The sequence below is a fragment of the Cetorhinus maximus genome, chromosome 2 (genome assembly GCF_964194155.1).
Source record: "Cetorhinus maximus chromosome 2, sCetMax3.hap1.1, whole genome shotgun sequence".
Taxonomy (NCBI): Eukaryota; Metazoa; Chordata; class Chondrichthyes; order Lamniformes; family Cetorhinidae; genus Cetorhinus; species Cetorhinus maximus.
This window is the reverse complement of record NC_135880.1, coordinates 144,636,174-144,648,843: the sequence shown is the minus strand read 5'-3', so window position 1 is coordinate 144,648,843 and position 12,670 is coordinate 144,636,174. Positions and strand designations below refer to the sequence as shown.

Here is a 12,670-nt window from a genome sequence, read left to right as displayed (position 1 = left end):
CAGATGGAGTTTAATCCGGACAAATGCGAGGTAAAGCATTTTGGAAGGTCTAATACAGGCAGGAATTACACAGTAAATGGCAGAACCCTTAAGTGCATCGACGGGCAGAGGGATCTGGGCGTACAGGTCCACAGGTCACTGAAAGTGGCAACGGAGGTAGATAAGGTAGTCAGGAAGGCATATGGCATGCTTGCCTTCATTGGCAGGGGTATCGAGTATAAAAGCTGGGAAGTCATGCTGCAGCTGTATAGGCCACACTTGGAATATTGCGTGCAATTCTGGTCACCACATTACCAGAAGGATATGGAGGCGTTGGAGAGGGTGCAGAGGTGGTTTACCAGGATGCTGCCTGGTCTGGAGGTTATTAGTTATGAGGAGAGGTTGGAGAAACTCGGATTGTTCTTACTAGAGCGACGGAGATTGAGGGGCGACTTGATAGAAGTTTACAAAATTATGAGTGGCATGGACAGAGTAGATAGTCAGAAGCTTTTCCCCAGGGTGGAAGAGTCAATTACTAGGGGACATAGATTTAAGGTGAGAGGAGAAAACTATAAAGATGATGTGCGGGGCAAGTTTTTTATGCAGAGGGTAGCGAGTATCTGGAATTCGCTGCCAGAGGAGGTGGTGGAAGCAGGTACGATAGTGGTGTTTAAAAGGCAGCTTGACAAATACATGAATAGGATGGGAATAGAGGGATATGGACCCCGGAAGTGCAAAATGTTTTAGTTGATGGGCAATATGATTGGTGCAGACTTGGAGGGCCGAAGGGCCTGTTCCTGTGCTGTACTTTTCTTTGTTCTTTGTTCAGTGATAGGTGGAGATAACCAAAAGATGTCATAGACAAAAGAACAAAGAGGTGTTGAAGGTGGTGATATTATCTAAGGAATGTGATAATAGGTGACATTAAGGGTAGAAAGCAGGATGAGCAAGGTACAGATAGCCCTAGTGGGGGTGGGGGGAAGGGATCGAAATAGGCTAAAAGGTAGAGAGAAAACAATGGATGGAAATACATTTAAAAATAATGGAAATAGGTGGGAAAAGAAAAATCTATATAAATTATTGGAAAAAAGGGGGATCTGAAAGGGGGTAGGGATGGAGGAGAGAGTTCATGACCTAAAATTGTTGAATTCAATATTCAGTCCAGAAGGCTGTAAAGTGCCTAGTCGGAAGATGAGGTGCCGTTCCTCCAGTTCAGAGGCCCTGGCTAATGCTCGGAGGACACGGGCTAAAATCCCACCACAGCAGCTGGTGGAATTTAAATTCACTTAGTAAATCTGGAATTAAGAAGCTAATCTTTGCGTTAGGGACCACGAAACCATTGTCATTAAAACCAATCTGGTTCACTCATGCACTTAAGGGAAGGAAATCTGCTGCCCTTACCTGACCTACATGTGACTCCAGGCCCACAGCAATGTGGTTCAGTCTGAAATAGCCCAGCAAGCCACTCAGTTGTATCAAACCATTACAAAGCCCACAAAAAAAAATGAAACCAGACAGACCACCAGGGATCGACCTAGGCACTGGAAGCGATAACACCAAACCTAGCCCTGGCGACCCTGCAAAGTCCTCCTTACTAACAGTCTGACATTGTCTGTAAGGTATGATTTGGTGAATATGATTATGTCCCAGGCACCACCATCACCATCCTTGGATATGTCCTGTCCCACTGGCAGGACAGGCCCAGCAGAGGTGGCGAAACAGTGGCATACAGTCAGGAGGGAGTTGCCCTGACAGTCCTCAACATCGACTCTGAACCACATGAAATCTCATGGCATTAGGTCAAATATGCGTAAGGAAACTTTCTGCTGGCTACCATCCTGAACCACCCCCCCCACCCAAACCCCTCAGTTGATGAATCAGTGCTCCTCCATGTTGAACACTACTTGGAAGAAGCAAGGGTGGCAAGGGCACAGAATATACTCTGGGTGGGGGACTTCAATGTCCATTACCAAGAGTGACTTGGTAGCACCACTACTGACCGAGCTGGCTGAGACCTAAAGGACATAGCTGCTAGACTGGGTCTGTGGCAGGTGGCAAGAGAACCAAGAGGAAAAAACATACTTGACCTTGTCCTCACCAATCTACCTGCTGCAGATGCATCTGTCTATGTGTCAGGAAGATATAATAATGTTATTGGAATTTATTGTAAAATAGTAGTATCTGTGTCTATATGTGTGTGTGTGAGAGAGACTTAATTGGGTTAAAAACAGCTGGTCTGAAGGCTTTGATATAAAGTGTAAAGAGTATTTGTATTTTTAAATGAACCACACTAGATTGTTTTCAAAGGAGGGGTGAAATGTGTCACCTGGCCAGGTGAAGTTTAGAAACAGTGTGTTTATTTTTTCTAAAGATTACTGGTAAAACTTAGTGCTATGAGAGATTTTTATTATCAGAAGTCCAAAGACATAGTGAAACAATGGGAATTTGCATTTAAAAAGGAAAATACGTATAAAGGAGCGAAGACTGTGTGTAAAGGTAGGCATTTTTAAGATCTAACAAGTGTGAAAAGCCTTCAGCATCTATGTATCAAGCTGCTGTTTTCAATGAACTGGTTAAGAAAACTCCTTCAAATTCGACTGTGTCATGATATCATATTTATTTTGCCTGGGTCTTTTAAAGTCTATGTGTACACCTTAACTGGGAATCAGATTAACTAGGGGATTTAAAATTTATTGTAGTAGTAATTTGTAGGCATATGTATGTGCTTACAATCTTTTCTCTTATTAATAAATGTTTAATTTAGTTTTATAAAAATGTCTTAAGACTCGGTATTATTATTAAGAACTCAAAGCTCGCATTGCGAAACATACAAATTGAAAATCAGTTGTGACAGTTGTTTCAAGTTTCCCTCTGGGATTTAACAGTTCAGCATTTTCCATCTGCTGTGTCGTAACACCATGACAGTGTTGGTAGGAGTCACCGCTGCACAGTCCTTATGGAGACAAAGTCCATTCTTCACATTGAGGATACCCTCCATTGTGTTGTGTGGCACAACCACCATGCTAAATGGGACAGATTTCAAACAGATCTAGCAACTCAAAACTAGGCATCCATGAGGCACTGTGGGCCAACAGCAGCAGCAGAACTGTATACAACCATAATCTGTAACCTCATGGCCAACATATCCCCTATCTGACCAATACCATCAAATTGGGGGATCAACCTTGTTTCAATGAAGAGTGCAGGAAGGCATGCCAGCAGCAACACTAGGCACACCTAAAATGAGATGTCAACCTGGTGAAGCTACAACACAGGACTACTTGCACGCCAAACAGCAAAAGCAATTTTGATAGACAGAGATAAGCAATCCCACAACCAATGGGTGAGATCTAAGCTTTGCAGTCCTGCAAGGTCCATTCGTGAATGGTGGACGACAATTAAACGACTCATTGGAGGAGGTGCCTCTACAAATATTCCCATCCTCAATGATGACGGAGCCCAGCACATCAGTGCAAAAGATAAGGCTGAAGCTTTTGCAAACATCTTCAGCCAGAAGTGCTGGATGAATGGTCCATCTTGGCCTCCTCCTGAGGATCCCAGCATCACAGATGTCAGCCTTCAGCTAATTCGATTCACTTCACATGACATCAAGAAACAGCTGAAGGCACTGGATACTGCAAAGGCTACGGGTGCTGACAACATTCCAACAATAGTACAGAAGATTTGTGCTCCAGAACTTACGATGCCCTTAGCCAAGCTGTCCAAGTACAGCTACAACACAGGCATCTACCCGACAATGTGGAAAACTGCCCAAAAGGACATAAAGCAGAATAATTCTAACCAGGCCAATTACCGCCCCATCAGTCTACTCTCAATCATCAGCAGAATGATGGATGCAGGCACTCACCGACAGTGCTGTCAAGCAGCACTTACTCAGTAATAACCTGCTCATTGTTGCTCAGTTTGATTTCCGCCAGGGCCACTCAGCTCCTGACCTCATTACAGCCTTGGTTCAAACATGGACAAAAGAGCTAAGGTCCAGAGGTGAGGTGAGAGTGACTGCCCTTGACATCAAGGCCACATTTGACCGAGTGTGGCAACAAAGAGCCCTAGAAAAACTGAAGTCAGTGGGAATCAGGGGGAAAGCTCTCCGCTGGTTGGAGTCACACCTAGCACAAAGGAAGATGGCTGTGGTTGTTGGAGGTCAATCATCTCAGCCCCAGGACATCACTGCAGGAATTCCTCAAGGTAGTGTCCTAGGCCCAACCGTATTAAGCTGCTTGACCTTCCATCCATCATAAGGTCAGAAGTGGTAATGTTCGCTGATGATTGCACAATGTTCAGCACCATTCACGACAACTCAGAGGCTGAAGCAGTCCATGTCCAAATGCAGAAAGACCTGGACAATATCCAGACTGGGGCTGACAAGTGGCAAGTAACATTCGCAACACACAAGTGCTGGGCCATGATCATCTCCAACAAGAGGGAATCTAACCAACCCTTGACATTCAATGGCACCAGCATCGCTGAATCCCCCACTATCAACATCCTGGGGGTTAACCATTGATCAGAAACTGGACTGGACCAACCAGCCATATAAATACTGTGGCTACAAGAGCAGGCCAGAGGCTGGGAATTCAGTGGTGAGTAACTCACCTCCTGACTCCCAAAGCCTGTCCACCATCTACAAGGCACAAGTCAGGAGTGTGAAGAAATACTCTCCATTTGCCTGGTTGAGTACAGCTCCAACAACACTCAAGAAGCTCGACACCATCCAGGAGAAAGCTGCCTGCTTGATCGGCTACATGCAAGCTTGGCTGACACTTCAGTGTTAGAAGTGCTGGCTGGCCTCAGGTAAAAATGAAAGATTCCATGGCACTTTCTGAAGAAAATAGGTTCTTCTAGCCTCCTAGCCAACAATTATCCCTCAGCCAACACCACTAAATACTGATTTTCTAGTCATGAACATATTGCTGTTGTGGAACCTTGTTCTGCACTATTCAATTGCTGTATATCCCTACATTATAGCTATTCTTATTAGCTGTGAAAAATTAATAAAGTTACTATATGAATGAAAGACCTTTCTCATTACTTAGCAGATACTGATTAACCCAATGTTTTCCAGCTTGTTTTTGCTCTTTATTCCAGAATTACTACTGACAAAACAATATCAACTTTAACAATCAATTTGATCAGCCTTGTCAAATAAACTAATGATCTGCTTTAAATGGTCTGCTGCAGACACCATCTTCCATGTCCTTGTTCCCACTCCCGGAAACCAAGAACTGTGATTGTACTCGAAAGAGTTGCAATCTGTGACTGTTGATAACTCGAAAGAGTTTCACACACAACACCTTTGGAGGTGTCAGCTGTGGCTCAGTTCATAGCACCCTTGCCTTTGAATCAGAGGGTTGTGGGTTCACGTCCCACTCCCGGAAACCAAGAACTGTGATTGTACTCAAAAGAGTTGCAATCTGTGACTGTTGATAACTTGAAAGAGTTTCCATGTCCTTGTAGAGGTGTCAGCTGTGGCTCAGTTCATAGCACCCTCGCCTTTGAATCAGAGGGTTGTGGGTTCATGTCCCACTCCCGGAAAACCAAGAACTGTGATTGTACTCAAAAGAAGTTGCAATCTGTGACTGTTGGTAACTCGAAAGAGTTTCCATGTCCTTGTTACCTCTAAACTTAATCATTCCGATGCTCTCCTGGCCAATTTCCCCATCTTCCACCCTCCAAACTTAAGCTCATCTAAAATTCTGCTGGCTACATCCTAACTCGCACCATTCACCCATCACCCCTGTATTTGCCGATTTACACTGGGTCTGGGTCCAACAATGCCTTGATTTTGAAGTACTCGTGCTTGTTTTCAAGCCTTCCATAGCCTCATCCCTCCCTATCTCTGTAAAGTTCTCCAATCCTACAGCCCTCCAATGTCTCTGCACTTCCCAATTTTGATCTCTTGTGGATTCCTGAGTTTCATTGCCCCACCACTGATGAGTTGATGGCATGGCACAGGTTCTACGTTTCACAATTCTCTCCCTAAACCTCTCTGTCTTTAAGACGGTCCTTAAAATCTACCTCTGACCAAGCTTTTGGTTACCTATCCTAGTTTCTCCTCATGTGGCTCAGCATCAAAATTTAGCTGAGAACACTCCTGTTGGTGGAGAATTCTAGAACCAGGGGACATAGATTCAAGATAAGTGGCAGAAGGTGTAGGGGGAACATGAGGAAGAACTTTTTTACGCAGAGAGTAGTGGGTGTCTGGAATTCGCTGCCCAAGTTGGAGGTAGAGGCAGAAACTCTAAGCTCTTTTAAAAAGTAACTGGATCTGCACCTTAACTGCTGTAAGCTGCAGGGCTATGGGCTGGGTGAAGGAAGGTGGGATTAGAAAGGGCACCTGGGTGTCCTCAGGCTGGCATGGACAAGATGGGCCAAATGGCCTCCTTCTGTGCTGTAACTTTTCTATGGTTCTATGGTGAGGTGCCTTGGAACATGTTGCTATGTTAAAGATGCTACGCTGCAACAAATTGAATTTATAATCAAGATTTTAAACATATAAAAAAAGCTATATTCAACATAAGATTATGTACCCGTTTCGGGTGTCACAATAGGGAAGGCTTAACTAACTTTTTTGAGATTGTGCTTAAGACTATAGTAGGTTTATTATGTCAGTTATATGAAATGTAAACAGTGTTCAGCAAACTTGAGACCTGCAGTGTGTGCAAAATAGGCAATAAACGAAGCTCTGAAAGAAATACTCAAGGAACTTTTGGTTTAGAAAGCAGGCCTCACTGAAAATGTTTCTCTTCGTGTACTGAAAGAACATCACTGATTTGTTCTCTCCCCTTCAATGATCAGAGTGATCATTCTACAGGGGAACAAGTTTCATTATAATTTCTCTCTCTGCAAGGTCCTGTTCCAGATTGAGAGGAGCATAAGTTTAATGGTAAGCGATAAACTGAATGGCTGGTCAAAGGGCACTAAGCAAACACAGCACCCATCCAGCTATGACAACTTTTATTTACATTGTGTCTTCTACTTTGCAACTACTGTATTTTTGTTTTGAAACATCTGACAGAAATCAAATATCAGGTCACTATTTCCAGAAAGACACAAACCTTATTCTGAATAAAGAACTTGCACATACAGCAGTCAATTTGCACACAGCAAACTCCTACAAATAGCAGCAAGATAACCTGCCTTACTGATAAATATCAGCCTAGACACCAACAGAGCTAATACAAAAGCAAAATGCTGCAGTTGCAGGAAATTTGAAATAAAATAAATTTATGATGAAAGGTCATTGACCTGAAATGTTAACCCTGTTTCTCCACAGATGCTGCCTGACCTGCTGAGCATTTCCAGCACTTTCTGTTTTTATACCAGAACTATCTGTTTTTCTTCGAATAACGGGTGTCACAATAGGGAAGGCTTAACTAACTTTTGATGGAATCCTTCTAATGCTGTAACCATTAATGATGCTAGTGGATACTTGGAGGGAGGAGATCTGCAGGGCTGCACGAGAGCGCAGAGGAACGAGACTGTTGCTGTTGCAGAGAACCAGCACGGACCCAACAGGCTGAATGGCCTCCTTCTGTGCTGTAACTATTCTTAGGATTCAATGTTTCCACACTCAACTCAAAGGAACGAACAGTTTAAAACCTCATTGGATTGCACTCCCTCAGTGCTAGGCTGGATCATCTCTGGAATGGGGCTTATAGCCACGACTTGCAGACACAGAATCCAGTGCTACCACTGAGAGAAGGCTAACAAAAGCAAAACGGAGCTGGAAAGATGTTCTTAAGAAAAGTCATGCGGACCTGAAACGTTAACTCTGTTTCTCTCCACAGATGCTGCCTGGCCTGCTTATTATTCCCAGCATTGTTTGTTTTCCTTACTGAGAATAATAAAACGCTTTAACACAGCTCAAAATGAAAGGCTGTAAATGATTGTAATATTGTTTGTACTGATGCACCTGGTGATACATTTTGTAAAAGTTGAACCGGATTGTACCCTTGTAATGGTGTTTTTGAAATGGTTTGGAATATGGTTGAAGATATTTTATGAATAAAGTATATTTTTGCAAAAAAAAATAAAACGCTTTAACAATGGCAAATGTGGCCTGAAGCCCACTCAACATGAACTGCGGTCTTTATTTTCCAAATGGGGCTAACCGGGTTTCGCGCATTTTTCCAGGGTTCTCGTCTCATGTAACTTAGAAGAAGGTTGTTTTAACAGGCACAATTCCTGAACTAAATCGTGTATCAAATAACCAAAACTGCAAACGTTGCCAAAAATAAAAAGACATTTATCGCAGGTTAGAGCGAATCAATGATGCTCAGAGTTACACGGGGAGGCTGAACATACAATTCCAACACAAAGGGACTTCACTCAGACCAGGGGGAGTGGATGGAGAGATTCTCCCCGCCGCCGGCAAAGCCCTCTCTGCTCCCGGTACCTGTCTCATTCCTGAGGTTTGTTCGGAGCAGCTCTCCGCTGGACAGGTGCTTTAGTCCGAAGGTCTTGACGATGCGCTCGGACACGGTCCCTTTTCCCGAGCCGGGAGGGCCCATGATGATAGCGCGGAACAGGAGCCGGGCCCCCATCTCTCAACACAACACAACACGAGCCGAGCCCTGTGCCCTGCCACGTCCGCTAGTGCGGAGAGCTCAGCCGCAGCCCCTCTCCTCCCGGCAGCCGGACTGCAGCACCGCAGCGATCCGCTGTCTCCTGGACTCTGCACTGTCCAAGAGGCGGCATCTGAGCTTCTTCACAGGAAGTGACACTGGATAGGGAGGGAAGAACACATGAGCTGTAATCGAGCGGAGTGCAGTCTGCAGAAAGGCATGGCAGTGTCTGTTTACAACACTAAAAGCGCATATATTCACCTTAAATCAATGGGGGCGGGGTGTAATATGGGTGGTGTAAAAAGGGGGTGTAATGTGGAGTACAGTCGGGTGATGTAATGTAAGTGGTATAAACAGTCAGGTGGTGCAATATGGGTGGTATAATCGGGGGTGTAATGTGGGTGGTATACACAGGGGGTGTAGTGTAGATGGTGTAATCAGGGGACGCAATCCTGGGGTATGGTCAGGCGGTGTAATATAAGTTGGTATAATGTGGGTGGTGTAGTTTGGGGTGTAATACATAGGGTTAATTGGAGGCATGTTATCTGGGGTATAAACAGGGTATAATGTGGGTGGTTAATCATTGCTGTAATATGGGGGAGGGGTGCGTTGGAGAGAACGTTATCAAGAGAAAGGGAGTAGATATAATCCAGGAAGGGGGGAGGGGTAAATCCAGGAGGGGTTTAGGACATAGAGGATACAAAGTATGCACTGTTTAAATATATCCTTTCGTCATTCATGTGTACTCTGTCCGAAGGCTCAGCGTCATCTTGAGCCATTTCCTTGGCAGATCTTTTTCCCCAGTGGTGGTTTGCTATTGCCTTCCATTCTCAGGGGCAGGCGAGGAGGCAGATCCCAAGTCAAACCCAAATTAAACCTGCACTGTTGGCATTATTCTAACACCACACTAGCCATCTAGTCAACTGAGCTAACCGGCCAGTCAAATATGGCCCAGCACTGGTTAAATATATTCCAGCCAGTTTAATTTGCATTTATAATTTACGAATTTAACTGCACAAATTATGCAAAATTTTAGGAGGAAAGAACTTTCATTTTTACGGTATCCCAAAGCACTTGACTGCCAAAGCAACTGGCTTTTCTAACTGTACACACATGTAATGTGGATAAACATTGCAGCCAGTTTGCATAAAGCAAGATGTCACAAACAGCAATTAAACAAATGACCAGATAAGTGACATTGGGGGTTACAAATGTTGGCCAGGACACTGGCATACTTCTTCAAAGGGAAAGACACGGGATCTTTCACATCCACCTGAAAGAGTAAGAATAAGAATTTCTCATCCGAATGTTGGCAACTCTGATATGCATAACATTGTGAGAAATGACTACTTTTCTTAATAAGGTCCAGTCTACATTTCAATTAGCATTTTCATTCATGATTTAGATACAAATCTATTTCAGATATGTTTTATACAAAGTGGAAAGTTTCGACTTTGGTAGTTAGAATGAGAGAAAGAAACAATTGCATTTATGTAGCACCTTTCACAACACCAGGACATCCCAAAGTACTTAACAGCCAATGAAATACTTTTAAGTGTATTTACAGCACTTATTTATCTTTATTTATTTCTTTCCCGTGCCTAGTGGCACATGAGGCAGTCACAGCACATGCTTATGTCTGTTTCCACAGCTAGTTTTTCCTGGAACAAGTTGTCAGCCTGTCACCAGAACTTGAGGGGCACCACTCTTCATCAAGCATGGCTGACCGGGAGACACTCCCCTCTTACCACCTACCTGTAGTATTTACAGCTTGATAATCAACCTGTTTGGCCATGTTATGAGCGCATCTTCCTTGGCCATCAAGTCCAGGGATAGGACTTGAACCTGGGGCTTCTGGCACAGATGCACCACAGGACTTTCATTTACAGTCCTAAAAGCTCCTATATTCACCTTAAATATTCAAACACTTTCCTTTTCTCTCTTAATAGACCGTGGGCCAAATCTTTTTTAAAAATCCATTTCTGTAGTCCCCCCAACCTTCAAATTCTCACCATTGTTAGTATCGAGACCACTTATCACAAACATTGATGTTCCTATCTTCAATAAGTGTGCATTTTGTTATTGAAAATATTGTTGTGAAATCTCATGAAAAGCCAGAGTGATTGGCTATCTCCCACTCATCGATGCCAGCCCTACTGAGCTCAGTACATTGAGCACAATCTTGCAACCATGTGTTGATATTGCAGACAAACCCAGACTGGGTATGACTGGTATAACATAATAATGGACCAGGCAATTTATGCTATGGCCCAGGAGGTTTGTTGGAGGAACATCCTCTTCATGCAGAGACTTATTCTTCGCATGGGTGTAGTTTCACACCAATGGCATTTATAACTTGCACCGAGAAAATATTTGCAGATGCTAGTCTTCAGGACATGGTCACTGAATCCAAACTGTCAATGGTGCTGTAAGCAGCCGTTATTACAACAAGAGTGTTAGTATTCTCAAAATTGTGTGTGAAGCTCTCCAGAGATTCAGTTGGTAGGCTTACATCGACACTCTACCAGATGATGAGCAAGACCTGATTTATAATCTAACTGTTGAACTTCAGGCTGTCTTTGCCAGTGATGATATTGATGACATCCTGAACTCCGTGAGATTCTAGACACTCCTTGGCTACTACAACAACTTTGTTAATAGCAAAACAGCATAACTTTTCAGTTCTTCAGCAGTTACATCAATATAGTAGAAAAATTGCTGCCATTTATCAGAGCAACCAGGGTAGCCAGCTGGGATCTTCACCCTTCAAGTGCTTGCTCAATGCAGCCATGATTCTTCGCTTGTGATCAAGTCAACTATGCTGGGTATCTTTCAACTTAGTGGCTTGAGAAGTGCAGCTTGAAAGAAAGTCATCATGATATTAATGCAGAATTACAGGCAGGACAATTTGTTCCAGAGCCAACAAGAGTATGGCTTCTCTCAGTGTGCATGTGATCAAGTTATTGAACAGACAGGCCTAGTGTGACTCCAGGACAAAGGGAGGTTTGACAGAATTTACCCTTGATAAGGGAGCTGTACAGAGATTGACCTTGTCACAGCTTGAGGGGGCTGCTATAAGCAGAAAGTGTCAAGGGATGGTTGTTCACAGAACATCAACAACATCTCGCATTGACTTAGGCAAGACAAGAAGGAAACGTAATGAAAAGGGTGTGAGGAATGTCATGGACACCATTCAAAAGATGATTAATTCTTTTGAAGACAGATCAGTTGTATCACATCACATGAGGCGAAGTTGCACCAGCACCTGTAGTCAAGGATCTTACTGAGGCCAAGGAAAAGGAGGAGGAAGCATTCATGGGGTGGAGGACAGAGCAATGTTACTGAGTCAGGTTATTGAATGAGGAGGTTTGGGAAGAGCGGTTGCCGAGTGAGTGGTGGGAGGGGGATTGGGAAGAGGGGCTGCTGAGTGAGTAAGTATGTGGGGGGAGATAGAAGAGGTGGATGTGTGTTTGTGGTAGGAGGAGAGGGGTTGATTACAATGTGTGTAAGGGGGATGGAGGGAGAGGGGCTTCATTGAGTCTTCTGTCACCAGGGAATATGGAGAACTTGGCTAACACCTACAAAAAATAATAACATTTATACAAAGTACTTTAAAAACACAGATTTTCATATTTCTATTATGTATTATTATATGTTGACTATAATATGAACATTTTAATAAATATATACAGAACATTACTGTGCTGCTGTATTGCTATTTTCTTTTACTGGTGTCTGGGGGTCACATTAATTTTCATGAGTTTTGTTTTATATCCTCGTTCAAGGGATGTGGGTGTTCCTGGAAAGACCAGCATTTGTTGCCCATGATTGCCATAACGAAGGTGGCGGTGAGTTAAAATGGGGTCCCACTGGAAAAGAGTTTGCAAAGCACTGCCGTAGTCCTTTGCTTCGCTTCGCATGTATGTAATCTAGCAAGGTCATATTCTGTTGTTAGTACCCAATTCAATCGCTTTGGTGATTTTATACAAACACATTAGTCCACAGTCTTGATGGTAATAGAAGGTAAACAAAGGGAAAACTAATATTTCTATCCACTTGAAGTCTCGTAATTCCATCTATTTGAAGTGGCCTAGAAGTATTTG

At 43.5% G+C, this 12,670-nt stretch overlaps 1 protein-coding gene across 1 annotated transcript in view; it reads right to left on the bottom strand.

Annotated features, from left to right (window-relative positions):
- Positions 1–8,728, bottom strand: part of ak3 (adenylate kinase 3) — a 41,250-nt gene extending 32,522 nt beyond the window's left edge. The window contains exon 1 of the mRNA XM_078570492.1: positions 8,399–8,728. Within this exon, the coding sequence (XP_078426618.1) occupies positions 8,399–8,546 (148 nt within the window). The 5' untranslated portion in view covers positions 8,547–8,728. The remainder of the gene's footprint in view (positions 1–8,398) is intronic.
- Positions 8,729–12,670: the final 3,942 nt, after the last annotated feature.